The 27,297-nt window shown below is 38.0% G+C and overlaps 1 protein-coding gene across 4 annotated transcripts; it reads right to left on the bottom strand.

Annotated features, from left to right (window-relative positions):
* On the bottom strand, positions 1-27,257 carry CWC22 (CWC22 spliceosome associated protein homolog). 4 transcript variants are annotated; one of them, XM_064660705.1, is made up of 21 exons: positions 27,066-27,183; positions 26,541-26,653; positions 23,757-23,824; positions 23,009-23,125; positions 22,643-22,900; positions 22,051-22,179; positions 20,125-20,293; positions 19,737-19,790; positions 18,707-18,842; positions 18,415-18,621; positions 18,232-18,294; positions 17,793-17,888; positions 16,730-16,811; positions 15,431-15,491; positions 8,324-8,401; positions 7,187-7,339; positions 6,127-6,254; positions 5,084-5,185; positions 4,786-4,982; positions 1,565-2,147; positions 1-1,516 (listed from the first exon to the last, which is right to left on the bottom strand). In XM_064660705.1, exons 2-21 carry the CDS (start codon positions 26,565-26,567, stop codon positions 253-255), a joined length of 3,972 nt encoding a protein of 1,323 aa, XP_064516775.1. In that variant the 5' UTR covers positions 26,568-26,653; positions 27,066-27,183; the 3' UTR covers positions 1-252. The 4 variants fall into 4 exon arrangements, with proteins under 4 accessions (XP_064516775.1, XP_064516773.1, XP_064516771.1 ...); XM_064660703.1 differs by lacking the exon at positions 27,066-27,183 and adding an exon at positions 27,202-27,257 and having other exon boundaries at positions 1-2,147; XM_064660701.1 differs by having other exon boundaries at positions 1-2,147.
* Positions 27,258-27,297: the final 40 nt, after the last annotated feature.

The raw sequence follows: 27,297 nt of genomic DNA, 5'->3' as shown, positions 1-27,297 counted from the left end.
TTTTGCTGATATCTTAATGGTTTTATTCACAAAATAAAGAGCTTTGTCTTTCCCAAGAAGAACTTAACAGAAAGACTTAATGATACAATTATAAAAAAGTGGTACAGAAAATTTGAAAAGGTCTGGTAAAATTTACAAATGCAAACTATCACTTTGTACAAAATCTTTTTTTAAAGAAAGTTCAGTAATAGATTTTAAAATACAGTCTTAACAGCTCAGAAACGTACATTTATGTCAAACTGTGGTTGGCCTTCATTTTCGCCTGTGTGGGGAATTCTCCCTTTGTCTGTCCTCATTCCTCCTGGATTCCCTCTCCTCATTCCTCCTGGATTCCCTCTCCTCATTCCTCCTGGATTCCCTCTCCTCGTTCCGCCTGTGTGGGGAATTCTCCCTTTGTCTGTCCTCGTTCCTCCTGGATTCCCTCTCCTCGTTCCTCCTGGATTCCCTCTCCTCGTCTCTTCTGGACTCCCTGTCCTCGTCCCTCCTGGGCTCCCTCTCCTCGTTCCTCCTGGATTCCCTCTCCTCGTTCCTCCTGGATTCCCTCTCCTCATTCCGCCTGGATTCCCTCTCCTCATTCCTCCTGGATTCCCTCTCCTCGTTCCTCCTGGATTCCCTCTCCTCGTTCCGCCTGGATTCCCTGTCCTCATCCCTCTTGGGCTCCCTCTCCTCGTTCCTCCTGGATTCCCTCTCCTCATTCCGCCTGGATTCCCTCTCCTCGTTCCTCCTGGATTCCCTCTCCTCGTTCCTCCTGGATTCCCTCTCCTCGTTCCTCCTGGATTCCCTCTCCTCGTCCCTCCTGGATTCCCTCTCCTCGTCCCTCCTGGACTCCCTCACCTCATTCCACCTGGATTCCCTCTCCTCATTTCTCCTGGGCTCCCTCTCCTCGTCTCTTCTGGACTCCCTGTCCTCGTCCCTCCTGGGCTCCCTCTCCTCATTCCTCCTGGGCTCCCTCTCCTCGTTCCTCCTGGGCTCCCTCTCCTCGTTCCTCCTGGGCTCCCTCTCCTCGTTCCTCCTGGGCTCCCTCTCCTCGTTCCTCCTGGGCTCCCTCTCCTCGTTCCGCCTGGATTCCCTCTCCTCATCCCTCCTGGACTCCCTCACCTCATCCCTCCTGGACTCCCTCACCTCATTCCACCTGGATTCCCTCTCCTCATCCCTCCTGGACTCTCTCACCTCATTCCGCCTGGATTCCCTCTCCTCGTCCCTCCTGGGCTCCCTCTCCTCGTTCCTCCTGGGCTCCCTCTCCTCGTTCCTCCTGGGCTCCCTCTCCTCGTCCCTCCTGGGCTCCCTCTCCTCGTTCCTCCTGGGCTCCCTCTCCTCGTTCCGCCTGAGCTCCCTCTCCTCGTTCCGCCTGAGCTCCCTCTCCTCGTTCCGCCTGAGCTCCCTCTCCTTGTTCACCCTGGACTCCCTGTCCTCATCTCTCCTGGATTCCCTCTCCTTGTTCACCCTGGACTCCCTGTCCTCGTCCCTCCTGGGCTCCCTCTCCTCATTCCTCCTGGATTCCCTCTCCTCGTCCCTTCTGGACTCCCTCTCCTCATTCCTCCTGGGCTCCCGCTCCTCATTCCACCTGGATTCCCTGTCCCTGTTCACCCTGGACTCCCTGTCCTCGTTCTCCCTGGGTTCCCTGTACTGGTCAGAGTAGCGGCTGTACTTCTCCCGGTGTTTCTCCGAACCATTTCTGTACCGGTCCTCTTGTTCCTCCTCTCTTGGACTCGAATCGTCACGGTCTCTCTCTCTGGATTTCGATCTTTCTCTTTTTCTACTGCGATGTCCATTATCTTTGCTCCAGTGTCTGTAATTTTCATCATCAGACAAAGAAGCTCTTCTGTCTGCTTTCTTAACTTTTGAATTACTGTGTTTATTTTCCAGATCCTTAGTTCTGTCATGGTTCCTATCTTTTCCACTATGGTAACCATCTCTGCCATTGGACTCATCTCTGTGATGATATTTTGACACACCATCTCTGTGTGATTCTCTTAAATGTCGGTGATTTCTTTCTGATTTGCTCTCAGTATCACTTCTTTCCTCTTGATGCCTCCTTCCCATTTTCTTTTCAACGGATTTCCTTTTCCTTTCTTGCTTTTTCCTGGAAACTTTATTGGATTCTCTATTTTTCTTCTGCATTCTCCTTCTTCTAGTTTTAGAAACATCTGAAATTATAACAAATTATGGGACTAAGATTGCATTTTAATTTAATATGTTTAACTTATTAAACTACAAATAAAATTGTAGAGAGCTATTTTTTTTGTCAAAAAAAATGTGTGTGCGTTATATAAGGACAAAAGTTCCAAAATAATGAACTCTGATTTTTACCCCTTAGCTCTCTGCAAGTGATGCCTGTCTTTTGAAAACCTCCACCTGTCATCATCCTCTTGTTGACTTGATATGAAACGACCACGCATAGGCTGTAAAGTTACACATCAAAGCACTCTCATAAACAATCTTTTTTTTTGGGGGGGGGGAAGATGACTTTTCCCAGACTATCCAGTCCCAAAATCATTTACTTTTCCTGGAAAAGCTTCTCAGTCTATGGAGATTAAAAACAGCAGATGGGGGAAAATCTCCAACACTATCCTATGAGGAAATAGAGGGATGATGAAATGGCTTGAGATAATAGTACTGCAGCAATATAACAAAGGCCCTCGGGCTCAGTTTTTCAGGAGAAGTAGTGACAGCTTTGTCAACAAGATTAACTTCTGTATTTCTAAATACACAGCAATGCTCATCTCAGTGGAAGAGGCCTTCCCTTTCCTGTTTGCTCTTTATTAGGGATCTCCAGATTCCACTTGACAGTATTTATCACTAACTGCCATTTAGAATAACCATTAATTCACCTTATTGTATGAACTATAGTATCACATCAGCTTTTGAAAATATCACAGCCATAAACTGACTACTACGTATAACATCTGAGTTCTACAGCAGTTTTCTAATCTCATGTCTGAACTAATGCTTTCTGACATTCTGACAAATGCAATGATGAATCAATTCAGATACATTATAATGCATTAAGTTTTTTAAACAGTGTTTTCCATACTATTTTACATCCACCAGAATGCAGAAAACGACCCAAGAAAGTAAACAGAAAAGAACCAGCTGCTTTGATAACAGATAAATTTCATCCTCTGCTGGACCTGCTTTGGTTAGAAGTACCTCCCCAGAGCAGTGCCGAGCTGAGCTAGCTGATGAAGTCCCAAACATTAACTGGCAGTAAGACAGTAACCTGTAATTTAGCTGTATACTCAATTTCTCAGTTTCTAATTAGCAGGTTTTTTATTTTTCTCTTATACACTGCACTGTTAAAACACTGAAATACTGCAGCACATTGCTCTGAAAAATGCCTTTTAACTCTTCCAAGTTATTTTACAGATTTAAAAAGCTGCAAACACAGGAAAACTTGGAGTTATAACCAGTAATGGGCCTTAACTAAGTTTACCATTAGAGTACAGTTATTTCCAATTAGTGTTTTGATCACTGTATTACAGTACACAAGAACCTGAAAAAGACAAGTGAAACCAGGCTGCAAAGGTATCAAGATTCAAATTTTAATGAATATGTTCCTGAATGGAAAAAAGGCAAGTAGGAGAAGCCATGGTCCTAAACTTTGAAAAATAAGTGTTCACACTGGCAGACTGCAGACTCAGTTGGTTTGTCACTAAGGACTTCCCCCTCTGGTTCCTATCAAGCAGCTCAGCAGAGCCATCTGGCTCTGTGCTGAACCAGTGCCTCCTCTGACCCTGTTTGACTGTGCCCTCCTCCAGTGCTGTCGTCATTAATGCGATTAGTGTGATGACACACAACCCAGACTCCTGTGCACTAAGACTGTGATGGAGAACTAAAGTGCATTTCCAAAGCATGAGCAGTTCATACCGTTTTTATTTTATAAATCAACACTTTCACTTCAAAGGCACATAATAAATCAAATTAACTTCGAATCAGCAAACCTCTGTACTGCAGGAAGTCATGCTGTGCTATCATCTGCTCATGTCTATATACTGGGGGAGACTGCACACACTAACTCATACTACTAGCATGTACTTTAAAGACTAAGCAGTGTTTATGACAATTCGTGTCAGATAAAGGTTCTACATCAGCAGGATGGTATAAGATGCTAAATGCTAATTATAATGCATAAAAATACTAAGTTGTCGGCAAAAGCTAATTCTTCCTTGGAGATTTCTCTACAGACAAGAACCTTCACAGTATCACTACACAAACTCTTCCTGAAGAAGAGGAATTAGAAATGGAGCCTCAGATGAAGAATAATATTTAAATACACTGCTAGAACTGAAGAAAGTAATTTTTGACTCACGAAGAAGCACATATTTACTGGGAAGGACACGAGTAGTATCAAGCTCACTCAGTCAAGCCAAGCAAAACAGAGTTGTGGACATGAGTCTCTACAGTTCACCAGTAAACATCCCACAGAGATATTAATAGGGAATGACTCTAATTCCTCCATTCTCCAATAAACTGAGATCATAGTAGTATGCAACAGGTATCAACTGTGTAAAAAAAGTAATCTACAAAACAATGTTTCTCAGACATTTAAGTCTCTAAAAATAGAACTCTCAATTTTTCTAAATTCCAAAATAAATTTCCATGAGCAATATTTAATATTTTAAAACTAAGTTAGAAATGAATTGATTAGATTTTAAAGCAGAGAAATTAACACTGTTTATAGCCAGATTTTCCTCAAAACAAGCATATATAGAAACAGAAATAAACAGATGTAAATAAACAGAAGTAAAAGAGAAGTAAATAGTTATACAGCTAGTGTTTACGTACCTGAGTCACTGCTGCTGTCACTGCTAGATGAAGAGTCACTGCTGCTGGATGACTCTGAGCTAGTACTGCTGCTGTCAGAATCAGAATCTGAGGAAGAGTCTGTCTCTGAAGATGAAGAGGAATCTGATGACTCAACATTTTGCTTCTGTGTCATAATTAACTTCGGTGCATTTTTAAGATGCTCCCGTAGTTCATCCCTAATTAGCAAAAAAAAAAAATTGTTTTTCAATTTTATTTTTTTGTTTGTAGGGGGAGGGAAGATGAAGAAAGTGAATATTAAATCAGAAGTGTTCCTCACGTTAGTCCTCCAAGGCCAATAGAAGTGAAGAAATTGATGGCAAAGCGAGTGTTTCTTGGGTTATCCCGAGGCAATAATCCCTCAAAGAACGGCTGCAGTGTCCTGATGGAAACAAACATCTAAATTAAACACCATGCCAGCTCAGCACTCTCACTGACATCAAGAAACTGAAAAAAGAAACTGTATGGATCTCCACAGGAGAGCAAGGTTTCTCTTCATGTATTTTTCAACACTTTCATTGTTTGCATCTATGATGGATCTAATCAAATGCTATTTAAAAATTTGCTCTTTTATGAAAAGCGAACTTCACACACAGAATTGCTACATACTGACAGATCATGTGAAGCCCTTAAGTGACCTGTGAAATTGCAGTAGCCTGTGACAGCAAAGGATAACATGCACTGACCGAGAAGGTCAAAGATGGATGTACCTATGTTGAAACCCCATTATACAGGGCCTTAAGTATAGTTTCAAATTTAAGTTTACAAGAGCTAAATCATCTACCAAATTCTTCATCATACACAGAAGAAATGCCAACTTAGAAGAAACAGCTCAAGCAATTGAAAGTAACATTGCCAGAATGCAATGCATTAAATCTCATACAGAGTTAAAAGAACGTGTTATTTACACTACACTTAAGCAACTGATCCTAGAAAACCTGTTACTAATAATTGTGTGTTTTTTTCCTAATTTTTGTCACAAAGAGAAGCCATAGTGTCATTTAATATGCAGCTATATAGCTGACAGTATATACAAATAAATTCACACATGGAAAATTCTTACACAAAGATGAATATCATTATGGGGGGTGAGAGGGGGAAGAGATATCTTGCAAACAGTCATGCACATACTTGAACCCAAAATGATGGTAATACACTCAGCTTAATATGACTCTTTGCAATGACTAAATCTATACATGAACTTATTCTTTGAAGTAATGCAGCTACAGAACTTATTTGAACCTGAACAGAGTTTTTATCTGTACTTTTTCAGATAAAGGAGCTCATTAAATTTACAGTTTTGAAAATAAAATTTCTACTTACTCATCTTTTAATCTTGCATTTAAATTAGGAAGTCCCATATATTCACTGAGTTCCTGAAAGAATATTTTGACAAAAATTCTACTGGAGGATGTGGTAGTTTCTTCACTCAGTATTATACATTCGAGGACCTGAAAACGTTCAGAAAAATATAAACCCTTAAGTTTAAACACACATTCTTTTATTTATCTTGAAAATTTTGTTAGAAATAACAAATAAAGACTGATTTTTATTTCTTTTTTTTTTTTCAAAAGACCATGAATTCTATGATTCCTAGTCAAGACTGTCTTTCTCAAAAATTCTTTTCTACCACCTGGGAGTGGCTTCTGATTATATTTATGCTAGTAATTCTTTAAGGATTTCTTTCATATACAAAAGCTCCATAAGAGAAAATCAGGTGTGTGAACTTCTGGGAAGTTAGAGATTTGGGACTTAAGTACTAAAGAGGTAAAATATTTGGACTGACTTATGTGTGCCTGAAGAATGACAATTAGACTAGGCTATGAAACAAGAATAAAATGATTTGAAAAGAGAAGTTACCCTATATTTATTTCTTTATTTTTTAATGTTATTATATCTCAGATATAATATGTTATTATATCTCAGATGTTATTATTTTAATGTTATTATATCTCGGAATGCAAGATTGCTTTTATTTATATGGTACTTAAATTATAATATGGCAATATTTTTAAAAGTCTTATAATAATTCTACACAACTTTTAATTTAATATATTAAAAGTTCAAAATTCTTTTCTAAAAGATGTACATTTTAATCAACCAATTCCAGCTGAGTTCCATAAAGCAACAGCTTAAATCAACTACTGAAAAATGGGGAGGAAGAATAATGATGCAGAAGAGGCAAAAAGAGGAGACGGAACCAACCAGAATTGTTCAACAGTGTCTGAGAAGATACTTAACATAATCCAGTTTGCTACAAGGACAAGTAGTTCCAAATTGCAGAACAAATACTAGAACTAATACATTATATATTATTGTGGAGTACTGGAGATTAACTCTTGAAAAAGAAATCTATGACAATAGCTCTTTGTTTTTAACTTACACTCCAGGGAATTGAATCAGTGTATAGTAGATGAGCAAACATCTTGGCAACATTTCTCAGTTTGTTCGTTTCCAAACGATGAATGGTATCATATTGTTCTTTGAAAATAGCTTCAAAGGATTCCATGTATTCTTTTTTTAACATGCAGAAACGCTGAGACAAAATTGTACAATTTAAACAACGAGATTAAACAAAATACTAAATATGCAAATAATCTACATGTAAGTGACCTAATGGTGTGAATATTTACTGCAAAATTTCCTTTTTAAATAACCCTTGGAGGAAGAGAAAACACATTCAACTGGATATATTTTATTGCTTTGAGCAGTTGTCAGAACAAGAAACTCATCTGAATTGCAAAGTAGTAATTATAAATTTTGAACTACAGCAAATTATCCAGCAATTTGTTTTACTTCTATACATCCAGTATTTTCAACAGATATAACCCCACTTTTTTCATGACATTACTGAATGACTATTTCAATTTAGAGAAGCAGTAGGAAACACATTTTGGATCTATACATTCCAAAGAATACGGAAATAAAAATTTATATTCATCTGAACCTGCAGATTTGTATGGTTAGTGCTTTGTAACTGATTGTCAGCAGATGGATTTCCTCAAGTACTGGATCACAAATACAGATGAGAAAAAACACTCTCTTTCAGCATAACTTGCCCCCTTTAGAATGCAAGTATTTAATCTTAACTCTTCGGATCTGTAAATATTGATAAAAAAAAGCTAAGTAAGAAATCACTGCAACTAAATCAGCAGTTAGTTACACAAAAACAGAGAGTTAGCTGTTAATTGAAAAGCAAACAAAACACTCACAGGCCCGGGACAGTAAGTATTCAATCTTGCACTCTAAATTAGTCCTACTAAGCAGTTCTGAAAGAAGTGGTAAATGACAAGTCTCCAGAATTAATATTCGGCACTGTAAAAAGGCTATTTTCTGGTAACTCACAATACTTTTGTCTTTTTAGTACCACTAACACAATTAACTAACGTAAGCATTTTCAGAATGATAAAAAGGCTATTAGTTTTATTTATCCATTAAAACTTAAGTTTGACACACAAAAAGTAGAGTAAACCAATGAAATTTTCTATCATAAAGCGTAAAATTTTAAAACAGAACTCACCCCAGCCAGTAACCCAAAGAATTTCTCATATGTTCTTTGCTGAGCACAGCAGTCAAGTATCATATTGCAGAGTTCTTTCTGGGTTATGGAAAAAAAAAAATATTTCTTTAGGAAAATTCACTGTAGCAGCAAAAACCCCATCACTAAGTACCAAATAATTGAAGAAAGCCTTATACAAGTACGAGCTTTGAAACGAGCATTTACATAAAACTTCATTGGTGACACCAGTAGTTTTGTGAATTCCTCTGGGATGTGAATATGAACTTTTGCCCTTCAAATTTCTTCTAACACACTGTGTATCTAATCAAAAAAAAGTCAGAACTCATTTACAAACTGACTTTACCACAGTGAAAAAAGGAGATATAAGATAAAAGGTAAGGTTTTGAGGGCTTTTTTGGTGGTTTTGTTTTTGTTTGTGTGTTGCTTGGGTTTTTTGGGTTTGTTTTTAGGGTTTTTGGTTAGTTTTAAATAGCACCGATTCCTGCATTTATGGAAAATGAAAACTCTTCACAACTTTCAAATGTCAAAATGGCTTACAGACAAGCCATTTGAAAACGCCATGTGCATGGTTAGCAGTGTTATTTCCAAAATCAGAAGTATCTGGAGTTTTTGGTATATACTAATACCTTTAACTACTCAACCATCGTTTTCCTGACAAGCTTCTGCAAGCAAAAGGCTGCATTACAGTGCAATTGCTTCAGTCCTGAGGGTGATGTTCAGAAAGACTAAACTCAACCCTGGGAGGCGAACATGCCTAGACTTACTCTATAACAAAGAGAACAAGAGGAACTTTTCTAAAGCAGCTGTTTTAGGCTCATATTCAGAATCACCCTTTAGAAAAGCATCTCTCCTTGCCTAGGAAGAAGCAGAGGAAGCCTAGCTAGATTAGTCTCCCAAAACTTTTGTGCATCCCCCATTATCGACAGCCTGTCTTTCCTTTTCCCGTCTCCATGGTGAACACAGATGTAAGCAACAGAAGATGCTCTCCTTCCCTTACACCAGCTACCTGGAACAGTTAGTCCAGTCTTTCTGGAATACAGACTGACTGTCTCCCCTTCTCCTTGTCTCCCAACACTATCACCCCAAGATCATTATCGGATCAACCTCTGGCAGCTTCCTCCTCCTCTTCTTTCACAGGCCCCAACCCAAGAACCAGAAACACAAGGATGGGTTCTGCTCTGTACCCTCCCCTCTAGGACCAGCGCCCTGGCTGAGAGCAGTGAGCCAGGCAAGTAAGCCTACATGAGTTTAAAACCAAACTTCCCCCACTATGTAAGTTACAGATTGTAATACAGCTAGGAATTGGTTTAGGGCACATTTGGAAACATTAAGAAAAGTGAAAAAAGCATTTTTATATAAATTAACAGCCATGAAATACACAATGCTTGAACTGCATTGCAGTTTTTCCCCATTCCCTTTTTTTTCTATTACCGTTTTCTCATTAAGACCAATTCCATAGCATAATCCAATTTATGACACTTCCAAATATGTTTCTGACTGTCAGTCATGTATCTTTCATTATTAATTTAATTTATCTTTAAACTAATATTAATGTTCCCATAGAAAAGGATGATTTCAAGTGTTTTGTTCTCACACCAATTTACTATAGCATATACTAGATTTCATATTCTCCCACTTGTGCCACTCTTCCAAGCATAAATTCAGAAGAAACATTTTTGCCCATCATAAAAAATTCGAAACAAATAAAAGGCCAACCATGCTGAACAAGAAAAAAAAAAATTACTCCCCCAAATAAAAAGGCAGTAATGTACCAAATAAACTTAGAGATGTGTTTGAAGGCATTCCTTTTAACACTGTCACACTCTGTTAGTGTGATGTATTAAAAATGCATATCAATTTTTTATATTATCCCATTTTATAGGATTGCTGCAGTTAATCAGTTTTAAAACAATAAAAAGGGTAAAGTGCTGATGTCACTGTTAATAACATCAGGAAGACTTGAAAAACAAATTACTTTTCTTCCTCATCTTAAATGCAATTATAACCTTGGTATCCCCTGTGGTTTACAGTAATTAAATATTTTAACATTTTAATTAAATATTACAAAGATTTCTAGGAGGGTATCTTGAATAACCACATGCATGAAAATAGATTTGCCCATAAAGACATTCTTGCTAGTGTTATCTAAACAACTCAAGGCTAAGTTTAGGGTAACTGTCTTCCAGATTTAAAATTAACAAACTTTACAATTATTTAATTATTTTTTTTGAGAGATCCAACAAGTTCAGATGGCAATTCCAGCTTAATTTCCAGCTTCAAAGGTTAGTTAACTCATTTCTGTACTCCCAATGATGTTTATGGCAGGAAGAGTCTACGTTATTTAGCCCATCACTTGTTTTGAAGAACGGAATGAATTTGTTCCCCAATTTTACAGGTAATTCATATATTGTGTTGTTCGACGATTTTCATTCAATGCTCAGCGATTCCTCAGTTTAGTTAAGAAAGTATGTATAGCTATCCAGTCATGAAATAAACCACTTCAAAAATACCTGTCATCTCATACAGATGGTGAATGATCTTTTGTGAAGATCTTGAATTTATCATTGCATCATGAATAACAACAACGCTTCCCAAAACTGCTAAGAGAGAAGATAAAGAGAAAAGCTCCCTCTAAATGCACTGCACTTCTCACACTTCTCCCTAAACATTTCCAACTAGCTCTTACCCAAACAGAGCAATGGTTTAGATGAACCGTGGTTCCACCTAACATGGCAACTATCATCATACATTTGAAGATGCTAAAGGGTAAGCCAGGAAAAGACAAAAACACTGGACTTGTTTTTTTTCCCAGTTTTACCAGTTTAAAAACAAGCACACCCTGCCCAGTCTATATGCTCTCAGCTTCACCCAAAGGCTATGTTCACTGCAGACGGAGAGCCAAAGTAACTCAGCTTTCTCACTCCCTTCTGATCATGGGTTCCTTTTTACAGCTAGTACTTACCCCCGTCATCTCCCCCCCATCTTTCTCCCCTCATTTTTTACAATTTCTTTAAGATTTGCATTCAGCTAAGACTGGAATTTTGGAGCTGCCCCACAGGCTGAGGAGACCTCCTTCATGAGGAGTCTCTACTCCCCCCCCTAGCCGGCAGGGATGCCATCTGCAGCTCCCCTCCCTTGCCAGCCCCACGGCTCTGTTCCATCCATTGCATACACAAACTGAAACCACCACGAGACATCCCCACCCAGTAAGCTAACACAGCTTCTTAAAATAGAAAACTATCAATGCCAACCCTTGGTTTCTAGGAGTTTCTTCATAAAACTAAAGGAATTAATTTGCTGGGAGCAAACCTAGTGAAGGACATAGGTTCATTTAAATCAACGTGAAACTGGAATTATGTGAAATGAGTGCCTTGCATTTTATATATGTGCACTGCTTTTACAGACTCTAAATTTTTCCTTTTTTCTCTTTCATTTCACTGAAGTGTATTTAACTTCCTCTGACTACCCTAAAGCTTTGCTTACTGCTGCATATTTTAATATGTGTAACAACTACACAGGCCTATTTTTTCCAGCATCTCTGCTCTTTTTCTTCCTTACTTGTCAAATTACCACAGGGAGCCAAGGCTGGCAAAGCTATGGAAGGTGTTCCAGTAGCAGGTGGCCTCTCCGCATGCTACATGCAGTGCTTTTGACAGCTACTACACTGTCTCCAGGTCTGTCCCATGGTCAGCTAACAGTCTTCCTCAACTTTTGTCCCTTTATTTACCATTTTTTACCCCAACTTGTTCTATGTTTAGAGCAATATATGCTTAAAGCTGAATATGGTAATCAAAAATCTTGCATAAATCAGACTTAACATTTTACACAGGAATCATTAAATGGATATAAGCATAGAAATATACTTTTCATTCATGCTGCTACAAGTCTGCAACACACAAACAAGAGTCTGGTGAAATAATACATAAAAGCCCCACAGTATTTCTTTCTTTCCACCGGAAGGCTACACATGCAAAACTTCATTTTAAGTGATTTCACTGAGGTAATCTGACCAATTTCATCCCCTTAGGTTAAATAAATGCATACATACATGCTTAGAAGATCAAAGTCTAGTCAGAATTCTAGCTAATGCCTGCTATCAGTAACACACAAATACAAGCTTATTCTACATGGATTCTATATCTTGATTTTCTCTAACATCAACATATACCACAATATGGCTTGTACATGCTTTTTTCTTAATTGATAAATTATGAAAATTCAGACTGATTCTACATCTCAGGCCCATGAAAAGTCCTGCTTCAGAAGACAGGAAATCTACCTGAGGATGAGCACCTTTTACAGGCAGTAGCAACTCTGTGAACTAATCATGGTGCAGATGCCAAACCTACCAGTTGTAATACCCTCCAAATTAGAAAGGAAAGCAATGAATCTAAGAAATCATTCATTTGACCTGAACAGAATTATCAGCTTTAGACCATCCCAGTCTACATCAGTTTCCTGAACAACATTTTCACTGAATGTCAAGGTAGAGCACTTCTGTTATCTTCAAGACTCAAAGCATAAATAACACAAGAGACACTGACACTCCCACCCCTCCAACTAGGGTTGCTTTGAGCAAGTGACACCATCCTGTAAAAAAGATGATGTGTCAGATGCACACATAATTCTTTCAAGAAGGCTGTGCCTACAATAATTTTTCTCATTTCAAGTAAAAAAAAAAAAAAAAAAAAAAAAATCCCATGACCCATTACTTTTGTCTGGGATACCAGATTGAGGGGCAGATACAGAAGAAGCTCTAACTTGAGCGAAGTTTCAAGCACTGCTGTATACAAATTTAGTTCTTATCACAAGTAAAAAAATGAAGAAAAGCCTAAAAGCCAAACCCTTTTAGACATGCTTTCAAAGAGCAAGAACAATGCATGGTTGGTTTAATTTTTTGGTTGTCCCCACCACCCTTGAGGGAGACTGGGCAACAAGTCATGACATTTCTATCTTCAAAAAAAAAGAAAGAAAAAAGGAAAAAAACACCACCTATATTCCTAATGTATGTTTTCTTAAAGAAGGATCAATTCTACATCTAAGCAGTTGTCACTCTGGCATACTCTTTTATTACTGTGAGGAAACTCAATTCTTTGGGGTTTTTTTTAACTAAAAATGCCAGAAACTGAAATGTAGTCCCCCTCCAAGACCAGAGGCAACAAAAATCTGTTCAGGGTAAGCATAACGTAAAAAGCCTATTTCTGACATTTCAGTAGGGCTTGTTTGTTTGCTTTCCTCATAGTTCAGAAGCCAGAACAACTGATAATACCATACTCCAACCACAGTTTTAATTTATTTAAATTTTCTTCTTTAGTAATGCATGGGATTAATGTAGCTTTAACACAGATAATAACAGTACCTTTTAAAAAAAGAGAAATAGTGTTCTCTGCCAAGCCTGAGCATATGTCCAAAAAAGCAACTGCAAGGCTTGTTTAGAACAGCTTCTCATAGGCTGTAGTACAAATTACAACAAAGCTTTTCAACTTTCGATCTGCAGGTTTCAGTTGGGTCTAAGTAACATGAATAAAAGCAAACCTATTCCTAGAAAATTTACTTAGAAAAGAAAGAATTTCAACTCTTTGAATGTCTTCCCTCCTTAAAAAATAATCAGAGGACTGTTGACATCCCCCTCAGCAGCTGGTACTAAACTGCAATGCCAAAAAGCAGTATTATGTTGTTCTAGTCTGTAGATTATCCATTTGAACCTTAATCCTCTTTCTGCAAGTCAGAACTGTGAGACAGATCCATTACTGGTATTAAGCATACAAATGCTTGTGTTGCACAGCAGTTAATGAAGCTTTCAGTAAAACAGACCAAAAAAGAAAAAGGTGCTTTATGACTAAAAAAGTAATAGTAAAGAATCATAGAATCACTAAGGTTGGGAAATACCTCTAAGATCATCAAGTCCAACCATTAACCCAACACCATCATGTTCTCCACTAGATCATACCCTCAAGTGCCACATAAACCCATCTTTTGAACACTTCCAGGGATGGTGATTCTACCACTTCCCTGGGCAGTCTGTTTCAATAACTGACCAACCTTTCTTCTTTACTGAAGAAATTGTTCCTAACACCCAATTTAAACCTCCCCTGGTGGAACTTGAGGCCATTTCTTCTGGTCCTGTCCCACCTTGCTGCAACCTCCTTTTGGGTACTTGTAGAAAGTGGTATGGTCGTCTTTGACCTCCTCTTCTCCAGACTAAACAACTCCAGCTCCCTCAGCCACCTACAGCACTCAAGGTGTGGCCTCATCAGTGCTGAGTACAGGGGGACAATCACTTCCCGGGTGAAGATCTCCCCTCACTAGTGTTACACTAATAAGGTTAGTTACTACATACATTGTTTCAAATAAAACAGAACAGTAATTACAGCCACAAGGAAATTACCAGCTCTCTCCAGTGCAACTCCCATGATGATAGCTTACAGCTGACTGAAAAGCTGTTTATAAAATTAGATAGGTACTTACATTCTACCAATATCAAATATAAGTACCAGACGAAGAACAATTTCCTTTACTTGAAAACATACCAATTGTATTGATCTTACAGAGTCTGAAAACAAAACAGCTTATATCTGATACTCTACAAGATTACAGCAAAGCAATCATACTCAAAACTGCTTTAATTCAGTACACTGTTTATTCAAAGAAGACTGTGAAAGCAACAAAACAACACACTCTTTTAGCACTATGCTAAATTTCAAACCCCACTGATAAAGTCTACAGTTGTCTGCAAATATCTTCAACCCCATCTTCTTTCAGAGACAGAACTCTCAGAGTGACTGCCATGATGCAGTACTCTTGTCATAGGATAAAAGTTTCAACAGTCCAAACAACAGACCTTTTCAAACAGGCTACAAGCAAACATGTGAGTTGCCTGACAGAAAAGAGCAAATGCATAAGACAAATTGCTTATGAAATATGTGTCAGTCTATTTGCTCTAAAGGTTGCGAAATTCATTTTGAGGAACAGCTGTAAGGAATCACTCTCACTCCTCTGGTTGCTATACAGACTAGGTCCCAGAACATGAGCAAGGATTTCAGACACTACCATAGTACTGTTTCTTAATAATGTTAATAACAAAAAAGAGTAAGAAGCAAGGCTTACAGTCTGACTTTCAGGGAAGTCCATCTTCAGCAGTTTGTGAGCACATTCTTCAAAGTCTAAGCTGAATAGAAAAAATACTTCTCATTATCTGTGCAATATATGCCATGCTAAAAACATTTCAGAATTATATTAAGATTGATTGTTGGTGCTGAAACTTCAACTATTTGGAAATAAAGTATCTCAGCTGTTTAACTTGCTGGATTTTTATTGTTGTTGTGGGGGGTTTTAATAAACATTCCTATTTTCTGAGTTTGTATCTGAAAATTAATCCAAATTGATTAAATTTGCAAACCATTTGAGAACAAGATGACTCAAGTCATTATTATTACATTATCTTACAGAACTACATAAAACATAAAAAAGCAGGAGCTCATTTTGCACATCCTGAAACACTCTGAAATGCAAGCACTGTACATAAGATCCAAAAGCAGTATATACCACATTCTCCTCTTTACACTCCTGTTCTGAAAGCCTTTAGCTACCACCAATACCTCCTCCCACCCAAGTAAAAGATGAACAAACTTCAGTATGGCAAGAAACTATTTAACAGCCACTCTGAGAAACATAAGAGCCTTTCATACCTCTCAGTATGGTATTAATTCACATGTCTAATGATCAACACCACAACTACATTATCACACTCCTCATGCAAGTTCAGAACCTGCAGAGTATTACGAGCCATGCCTACTTTTAATGATGGAATTCAGTGGCATGCAACAGGTCAATCTCCCCTCTCATCCCGATGAGACAGGAGCTATACCACCATGTTTTGATCATTTGTGCCACATACTGCAAGGGGATTTCATTCTCAAGACAACTTCAAACAGTACACTTCAGGGTTGGTATCTGTATACTTATTTTCCAAGCCATGTAGATGTTAATGGGCCTAAGAGAACCACACTGCAGAACTCCTCTTAGAAGTGGAGAAAATGTACAGCATTTCTAAGTGTGTCTGGGTAATTTTTTTCACAAATTCTTAAAATGCTGTATAATCTAAAGATCACCGACTTTCATTCACTGAGAAAATTCTGATTACAGCAATAGTAACATAAAAGTTCCAGTTCACTACTCAAAACATTTTGAAACAAACAAGATTTATCTTAGAAAGAGAATTTGGGTATCCATTTGTCAAAACAGTCTGCTTTACACAGTCAGGTCAGGCTCCATAATGAACACTTCCCTACTTTGTTAGGTTTTTTAAAATTTCATATTAAGAAAGAATTTTAAAAGAAAGAAAATTAGAGATCACCCATTTCAAAAGAACTACACTTATAGGTGTACAAATCATATTCTATTTACCTTGACTGAATAGCAAGATAAATTGTACGACGGAAGGAGACCAGGTTAATTTCTGTTTTGTCGTGAACAGTAACTTTCTGGCCTGGAAAAGAAAAACATAGTTTTGTAAAGAACAAAAGATACATGTAAAGATACATGTAGCAATCTCTTAGCAGAGCTCTATGTATCATTTATTACATCTGTAGTGCAGTATTTTTCTAGAAATATTTAGGACTGCTTATCATGTTTATGTATTTTTTTAATCTTTATTTTTACAGATAAGGAAAAAAATCGTTATTCGCTTCATCTGTAACTAACAGGAATATTTAAATATTGTTTTAACAGGATAATTCTACTTTTAAATTCTTCTTTTAAAGACTTTTCAGTGACTTAATCACTGCAACCTCTGGATTTAACATTTCTTGTCTACATTATTAGCAACCTGTTTTCTGCACAATTTAGCTATACAATGCTTTATGTTGCACCCCTGATTTTAACAGGTAATTCTTAGTTTCTATTATGTGTAGGATCTATGTTACATCATTTTGCAAAGTTCTGTTTTGTCCTGCAGTAAGTGTAGAAAAATCCACTCTGAACCAAACCATTCTGTGAACACTCATTTGTAAGGTATTCACTATTCCTTCAGCCTTTTGAAGTTTGAAGCATAAATGATGAAAAGTTATGTGAATGATCATACTTTTCATCAGACTGGAAGCTCTGCTCTTCTGTGAAATACCCCAGCAAACTAGTAAGGAAATCCATTACCGTTATTCCACAAGAACAATACTTGACTGGCTTTTCAATTACTCATGCAGTCTGCACAAACATTGTTTGCAAGGCTTTTCTCACAGAAAACTGATACTGTCAAGAATAACAGGGCAAAGTTGCTTTTCTGTTTCTGCCTGTGTTGAATGTTTTAAGACAATTACTTTTATACTGTTTGCTCGTAAACACTTAGATCTGAGAATAAGATGAAAACATCCCTTAACATTTGAACATCTTAGTTCTGCAAAATAGCTAAGAAGGTAAGCTTTCCCATTTCATCTACAATAAATCACTAGTAAGGTGCCAGTTATACACTTACCATCTTCACCCTCCTCTTCATCTTCTTCTTCATCTTCCTCACTACTTCCAGCTTCTTGATCTCCTTCAGATTCACTGTCACCTTCATCAAGAATTTCTGAAAGAAGAGTATTCCATATTATTAAGGAATATAGACCATAATATTTTCATTACAAAAAAATCCCTGATTCAACACCTAAAGAGGGAAAGGATACCTCAGGTGGAGAACGTGGCACAAGCAAAAAAAAATAGGTATGTCATAATTAAAGGAAAACACCACTGGAGAAACAATACTGAATAGCAGGAGCACAATGATGAACTTAATGACAGCTGTCTAGGACAGAAATATCCCCCACTGTTAAATAATAAGGCTGGCAACAACAGTGGGATAAGTAAATGCCATAGATAAGTAAGTACATAAATATCACATATAAGTGAAATATACACACGAATATCCCTACCTTTCTTCAGTGTTTTGTATTTCTCCTCATTTTCCATAAAGTTTGGATCCATCTTGAAAACATCTTTAGAACAAAAGAGAATCTTTATTTAAAATACAAATTGAAGAAAGCAATGAACATTTAAACTTGATTTTGTTTTCTCAGGGCATGCAGTCACAGAATTATCTTCCATTTCTAACTTACTAAGAACATCCTCTGGGTTGTAGTCATCTTCTAATGGCAACATATGAGTAAACTGATCCTCCTCTTCAACTAGATCTAATCCCTCTGGAATAATTGGATGATCCTTGAAGCCATCCTTCCGTACAGCAAACATGACTTCTATCATATACTGAACACGCATATCAATTTTAGATTCATGCAGAATGTGTCGAAGACGGTCAAAGATTGCTTTGGAAAAGAAAGAAATGTAAATATGAAAAGGATTTACTAAATACAAATGACAAAAAGACATGTTTTGGCTAACTATACTTACCATTGATACCTCTAGGAGAAACTTCTGTTAATTTGAGCCCACTCTCTTTGATAAATCCAATTGCTACTTCAATACTGTCATCAGTAGGCCTTTCAAGAAGCAAGGTGAGCATTTCCAAACATAAAACCTCATGAGCCTACGAAAGGAATATCAGCAAATAATTAGAATGCACAAAGTTACACTATCATCACAGTGACTTACTTGACAGATCTGTACAGCCTTTGAGGATGTCACAACACACTAATCACACACACAAGGCAACAGCAGCAGGACAAAGCTGCTTAAGAAGAAGTCCAAATTTCAAATAGTTTTACCACCTCTATTTACACCAACTTCATAGTAAATGTGACTCTGCTATTGAAAAAGCAAGCAATGAAAAACATTTTACCATTAAGAAAATAAGAGAATGCATTTCCAAGAAGCAAATAAACCAGCACTTGCATTACAGAAACTAGTTCCAAGTGCATTTTGTCTATAAATAAATCAGTTCTTCCAGGATTAGGCATATAAGCAAACGGCACATCTTGGATTAGCTTCCTCTTTACCAAAATGCTGTACATTCCCAAAGCATTCCGGAAACACTGCTTCTTGCCATTATTTAAAATGGAGTATCCTGATTTATCACACATAAACAAGGTGCATAGAGCTGGACATAAATTTGGTTTAGATGTAACCGAGTCCAGTTCTGCTTACACAAATTGTTGCAAGAAAATTCTGTTTAAGATCTGTGGGATAGAGCCTCAGACGATCCTTACTTTGCAACAAGACTTGTCTGAATAGTAGCCCAAACGTATATATGAAATCTAGGGAAGCTGTGGAGCGTAAGTGTAATGATAAGTGATGATAACTGCACAAACAATGACCAATGTCTTTTCTAAAGAGGTCCTAACAACTTAAGGTAGGCACCACACTCAGGTTTTCAGGAACCGTTAGAGCAGGGATTGCATCTTCACTTAGGCTATTGCTGCCTTAAAATTAAAAATTAGCTATGGCTATGGTTTGGATTGAATAGAAACATAAAGTAACATACCACATTCTGATTCATCAAATGTGCGACAAATTTTGAAGATGTTAGACAGAGTTGCTGCAAAAGAAATAAACCAGGAAATTTTAACATACAGAAAAAAAGACTTAACTCAGACATACTACAGATTTGTGCATTTCACAATAAAATTAAGTCATGAGTTGTTTGCAATCAGGAGTGTAGACTTTCAAAAAGAAAAAAAACGAAAAAACTATCACAGTATCAACCCAGAATAGGTTGTCAAAGTTTCAAGATACTACTAAATGTACTAAAGACTGGTCTCAACTGCTCTCAGTTGTGTTTCTTTCAAGTACATAATTTGACCACACTTAACAGACAGTTAACACAGCAGAAGGACAAGTTTCAGCATGTTGCTTCTTCACGTTTTACATACCTTGTCATTTCTGCGATATCCTTTGCGAAAATTTAGTATCAACCTCTTGAGAATCAATTCACCAATATTTGGAAACTTTGAATTGATAATTGCCACAAGAGCTGCGTAAACATGAGTAAATATCGGAGAGGCACTCTGAGCTTGCAAAATGGATCTAGACAGCAATCCCCTGTAAAAATAGGTAAGTTTTAAGATTTTTCTGGTAATAAGACATGTAGCTTTTTTATTCAAATGGTGTTCAGCCAAAGTAAAGAATAACAAGTACTTATCACATAAAATAGTATTGTGCAGTTGGAATAGTTGGAAGATACCAAATGGTCATTTTCAAAATGTTGTTTATCGTGCCATAAATGGAGTTTGGCAAAACACGTTGTCCAAATCTGCCTGAACTCAAAAATTCTTAAAATGGTACCTTATCTTCCATTAAATATTGTTCATTTAAAAATACATTTAAAAATGCTAAGCATGCAAACAGCCATCTTGTATCCTGCAACTTAGGCTGATTATAAAAGACTACTATTTAGAGCCTAAATAAATGTAAACACAGGGCTCATGAGAAGAGTTCTTTTATTATTCTAATGATCTCTCTTACATTTATTATCAAGACTGAAGTCTGAAAAGAATCTGCAACTTATTTTCCCCCCCCTCTCAATTTTGCTTTTTGTAATGCTTAGGAGCACACACAATTTGACTTTTGCTGTATTACTCCATTACAAATAGGTGAGGGGGGGTAAAGAGCCCTCCAAATGTGAATGTTCAAAGTACACACTGGAATCCAGCTATCTTATCTTCTCTGTGGTCTACTGAAATCCTCATAAAAACCTCCTACATGGTACTAAATACAAACAGCCTAGGGACCTCATTCCTACTTACTTTGGAATTGACAAAGGGAATAGGACTCATACTAGTGCACAGAAGCGGAATATTTCCACTTTGAAACGAGTAGTTACGTCTCTTACAAAATGAAACTGGTCTGTTTCAGTTCTTATTTATCCTCCACTTAAAAACTCAGAAAACTACTTGACAGCTGGCAAAACTTCATGTCATTACTTTTATATGCACCTTTGTGCAAATCTGGAAGTCAGACTTCAGTGTAAGAAGGAGGGAAGTGGTGCCGTTTCCCATCTACGTTCCTTTGCCATTTATAAACCACACACAAAAACTTCCACAGATAAGTATATTCTACAAACATTCAATAAGCTTATTTCTAAATGAAAATACTATTGCTTGTATGAAAATTATGTTTCAGGGACATGAAATGTGGGCAAGTAAAAAGCAGTCCTACAAATCCCTGAGATTCATTATTTTTAAAAGGAATGACATTCAGGAACTACTTGCTCACTCACTAGATTTTACTTAATTCTTGTGTTGGTAGGTTTTTTTTGTTTGTTTAAATGGTAGCCAACCTAAGAAACCCATGCTCCTTTAGACTTGCAGATTTAACCCCCAGTGACATCAAAATTAATGCAAGGAAAGTCATCACACAATAGTTGCATGATCACCATGACCTAGTACCGAGCTCAGGTAGCATAATCATCTTTTCTCTACATTACAACAATAAACAACATAGGCAGGCAACTGTAGTAAAACTTGTATTGCTAAATACTGACTACAAATATTATTTGTCCCAGAGAAAAAAAAATCCAGCACTAAAAAAATAAACAGCCACTGACAACCGTAAATTACAAGCCAAGTAAAATACACAGGGAAAACCTTTAAGAAAAGGTTGCATTGTTTTATTCCACCAAGCATTCAATCCCTTTCCCAAGTAAGGGACTATTCTGCATAGGACAACATAGCCTAAGGGTAATTTTAAAATCTGACCAGACCCCATACACTACACATAGCACACACTGTGAGGTACACGTGAACAGTACACATAGTACCAGAAAAGCAAAAGAAATATTTTAAAATACAAAGACTTACCTTCCCCTAACAATATTTTCCTGAAGCAGCTCATGAATGATGTTTTCTATATTAGAAACGTTCACTTTATTGACAAGACCATTGATTGACTTCTTCAAGGCTTCCCAACTCATCCTCTGATATGCCAAGCTATTACAAAGGCATCACAAATTATTCAAGCATAAATTTTAAGTAGCACTGAGTAAATTTTTATATACATATACATATATAAAACTTACATTCACATTTTCATTTAATCAGTGAAACAAGTAAGAAATATTCACTGCATAAATGTGAAGATTAGTTCACACCTATACATTTAACTACTAGAAAATCACTGATATACCAAAATGTAATACCAACTCAGTATGTTCAGCTTTCTATGCTGTTCCAAAAAATCCCTAAGTACATTCTGTATCCCACTTTCCCATTTACATTTTGCAGCAGAAGCAAGTACAGTTTTAATGTGATTCTCTCATCTCTCTTCTGACAAAAATATATCTTCAAAACAACCATCACAGCCCTCTAAATGGATCCCATTTTCCCAACATTCTCTAAAACCCTTAAATGTTTTGCTTTCAGCAAAAAAACTAATATGTCACTTCCAACTCACCTATTTTTATCAGTGATTTGCTCTTGCATCATCCTGAGCTTGGCAGGTGGAATATATGCACCACCTGTGCGAGTAAGGATTGGATCCACTTCTTCTTTTTTCTTCTTTGAAGTGGCCTCATCATGAGCAAGTGAGCTCTGAACTGTCGACCTCTCTGGACTCCTACGATCGGGTGATGAATATCTCCTCTGCTTCCTCCGATCATATTCTCTCTCCTCCCATCTGTCATAGTATCTATCTCTCCCCCTTTCCATTCTTCTAAAAAGAAAAAAAACACCCACCAAACACCCAAGGGTTCGTGAAAAGTTTTCACATTTTATTCTTTAAAATAAGTATTTTACTACCGATTAAGAAAGGGTTTGATACCTTCCATCTGAATTTCTGTCATCATAGTATTCCCTTCTTGAATATTCCTGATCATATCTGCTGTCATCGGAGTGTCTTCTCTTTCTGGGAGACGGAGACCCATCATGCTCCATATCCCTGCTCGCAACCCAAGACACAAAAATTCTTAGTAAAAGGCTGAGAAAAGCAATGGTATTAATATAACATCTACTTACAATACAATGTTACAACGCACAACTGTTCTAATTCTGCAACCTGAGTTTCAAGATACGCACCATTCAAATAAAACAGTCCACTTTTACAATACTTTCTTGTCAGGAAAAAATTATCATAAATCAAAGCTCTGTAAAAGGAAGCTCCTCCCAGAATTTAAAATTAAATATTAAACATTAATAACATTAAATACCAAAGGTAAATTCGGCACCATGCACACTTTTGCTTGTGCAGCACAAAAGTCTTGCTCTGACAATTGTGGCATCAGCAACATGTGAGTTTAAGCAAAAAGCCAGCATCTAATTTCCATTTTCAAGTCCCATGACAATTTAACTAAATGCTAAGGATTTTTATAGATTTAGTTCTAGTAATAAATCTATTTAATTACTGTTATATTGACATGTAAATATTTTATTAAACCTACACTTACTTTTCACCGCTCAGTTATGGTAATACAAAAAAAGAAACACAACCTGATGATTTTTTTAACTTCTCTAAATCACTATTTGAGGTGTATATATATATATAGAACTGAAAGGTATAAAACTCACTGTACCTGTCCTCTGGAGACAAACTTCCTTGTCGGGAACTGTAGTTTTCCTTCCTTTCATGGCTGGAACCATGCTTTAAGAAAACAAAGAAAAAAAAAAAATCAAGCCCCAGCACGACTGTGAGCACATACTTTCAGAACAAAGCATACCACATCTTCAGTTCCCTACTCCTTTACAAGAAGGGCCATCAGGTAAAGCTAAAGGCAGTCAGTTATGATGAGAGGAGCTGGTTCTCTTAGAAACACGTAATTAAGTACTGGACTCTCTGCTACAGGATGCTGCAGATGCCAAATGTTTATACGGGTTCAAGACACTGGATAAACACTGGAAAAATCCACATAGGTTACCAAAAAAATTTATCTGGCTCAGGAAGCTGCAAACAGGTAGAGTGGGAGTGTATGTGGGCAAGTACTTTTATAGTTGCCCTGTTTCTAAATTTTTCAAGGCATCTGCTGTCAATTACTGCTGGGGGCTAGAGTACACAGACCACTTCCCTGCTTCCTCCTTCCAAATGCCATTTTACTCTGTTGCATCACATGCAAAACCATCAACAAAATTCTACCACTTCTTGTTTGAAAAGTGTCTTTCCTCTCTCCTAAAACTCCCCTTTATTGAGTAATTTCTCCCTATCTTCTTGCTTTTTATTAACCATGATTTATTTTCTCATGAGTCATTCCTAGCTTCATACATAAACACCTAAGTGACACTGTTCTATCTGGCAGATTTGTGAAATTGTTTAAGTCATACACACTTAAACAGTTCACACCAAATTCCATGGGCTGAATATGAGATGGAAATATGGAGTCATACTCAAAAATCAGAGCACGACAGCATCTACAACATACACAAGACATTTCTCAAGATGTTTTAAAACTACTCTGGCAGAGTTAAGAAGCAGCTTTCGTAATCTCAGTACTTTTATTTCAAAGGTCCTCTCTTCACTCAGAACATTATTTATCATTTTTCAAAACCATGTTGTCAGACAGTGATTAACTGTGAAATAGGTAACATCTCACCTGATGCAGAAAGTCAACAAAAAGGCTTGCTTGTGCACCTTGACTGAACTTCCTGCAGGAATTCTCACCTCATTTGTTGAAGTGGCACCCTCTCCACCAACATGCTGGTACACTAGTTTTTGACCCACCAGAGAACCAGTTAAAACTACTGGTTACTAGAATACAATGACACCTCCTCCATAAACCAGGTGGTGGAGGTCACCACAGACCAGGGTGGACTGTTATACCACTGATCTCCAAAACTTAACTGGGGAGTGTGTGTATATATGCAAATAAATAATTGCATTTTTGAGGTCACTATAACTTATAGAATATTGCCTTTCTGAGGGTACATTCCTAACACTGTATTAAAATTATACCCAGTACTATCTTGCCTGCATCAAGACAATGATACAAACCCAATGCATTGCATTATTGGGAGCAGGCATCCCTATAAAAGTAAGTCCGTCTAACAACTTAATTTTAGGGCAACATTACCTTTGATGGCAAAGCTAGTACAAGAAATTCACATACTTTCTACAAGGTTTTCTTCCCCTTTCAATAGTCATTTGTGGGATTATACCATAGAGCAGATGACTGAATTCAAGGTTAAGAAAAGCTCTTAAATTGTTTTTTTTTCCCTGCCCAAAAATATAATGCAAGTCTATATCTTAAGCTTCCAAGGAAACGGTAATAAAAATCTTCGAAAAACATGGAACATTTACTGTATTTAAATCCTGTTTAGCAAATGGGAAGGAAGCAGTGGGTCTTTTTAGGATGATCCATTCTCATGGGTTCTATATCATCTGTCTTTGCCCAAGCAGAAACAAAAACACAAGTGTTCACAGAAGTAAAACAATGTCATGTCTGTCTCTGTATTTGGCCTTATCACATCTCCTTGCAAAAGCACCTCTTTGCTGAAGAACTTTTTCCCCTCAGCTCTTCATGACCAGCCTTTCTGCCACAAGTTAGCCTTCTTCCTTGTCCATTTTGATCACAATGATTAACTGAAAGTGTCCAAACAGTCCAAAACTCTTGCTAACTGCCTTATTTTAACAGATGAGGAAGCACTACCACAACCATCAAACTGGGAAAATAGTAGAAGCACCCCTATTAAAAGTCACTTCAGTCAGAAAAGTTGGATCCAAAAGGAAGCCTATGCAGGGTCAAACTTCAGAACACAGGTAGAGAAATACCACAGATTTGAGGCAGTGTATCAGAACAGCATTGCTCTGCTAACCTGTTCCAAATGTAGTGTACTGTAAAAACACAGCATTTCTAAATGATAATTTTAAAAAATTAACTTTAAATTTTTTCTTCTTGCATTCCTAAAAAAATCACTCCCATCCATTCAGAGATGGACCGCACAGCTTTTAAAATGAAAAGCTTCAACACTCACAGTATGACAAAAAGTTGCCAAATTAACTACTACTTACTGTCACTTTATCTTTTCATTTTAAGATCACTGTTAATCTTTCTCCATTCCTCCACATGCCTATGTTCTCTGTTGAGCCACCATCATTCAGTCAATTTTGACGAACTACTTTATCATTATATTCCAACAATATTCAGGACTTTCAGTGTTAGGACAACAGGTGCTAGAAATAGCTGTAATTTACTGACTCTTACAGTAGTTGTTACCACTTACTAGTAGTATCTATCTCTTAAACAGCTACTGTCAATTACTGCTATTGCTTGCTTTGCATTCGGGAAGCTTGATGTAACATAACATCAACTAATTACCAGTAACATGGGAATAATAAAACCCTACAGTTCAGGTTGAAGAAAACTTACATTTACTTGTGTCACCCTGCTCTTCATCTCGACCTCTTGCTTTTTTATGAAGTCCTAAACGTGCAGCAACCAGACAACCCAAGCTGGAATTCAGCATGTGAAAAACATTTCACCTGTAACACATATGAGATAATCAAAAATCTTTCGACTGCACACGGTGCCGGAACCTGCACTTTTTATTTTGCTCTTTAAAGCCATGCTTATATAGATCCTTAAACCAAAACAAGCAGCCCCCCGACCCTAGCCTATTCCGCTTTCTGGCGGTCACACAGCCCCTGTGGCAGGAGAGCGGCTGTGGAGCAGCACCGGGAGCTCACGGGCACAGACGGGCCCGCGACCCGCTTGCCAGGCCACGGTGAGGCTGCCGAGGCCCTGCCAAAGACCCCACGGCCCGGCTTCCGGCCCGGGTCCACCCGCCCATCGCGCTCTTCGCGGGGCCACGGAACCGCCCGGCCCGCGGCCTCCGCCCGCCGCGGAGCGCCCGCACGGCAGGGGAGGCCGCGACCACCCGACCCGCGGGCGCACCTGGCCGGGCGGCGCTCGGGGGCTCCCCCTAGTCCCACGGGGAAGGCGGTGAGGGCCGACCCGCGCACACCCGCTGATTGCGCACACCCCCCGCACACCGGCAGCCCCCGCACCACCCGCAACCCCTCTCCCGCACCTCCGGTCCCGCACGGCCACGAACCGCGTCACTTCCGGCGGCGCGCAGTGAGCACACGGCCCCGGCCCCGGCCCCGCCCAGCACCGCCCCCGCGCG

The sequence above is a fragment of the Pseudopipra pipra genome, chromosome 7 (assembly GCF_036250125.1).
Source record: "Pseudopipra pipra isolate bDixPip1 chromosome 7, bDixPip1.hap1, whole genome shotgun sequence".
Lineage (NCBI taxonomy): Eukaryota > Metazoa > Chordata > Aves > Passeriformes > Pipridae > Pseudopipra > Pseudopipra pipra.
The sequence above is the reverse complement of the archived record's forward strand: the minus strand, read 5'-3'. Positions and strand labels throughout refer to the sequence as shown.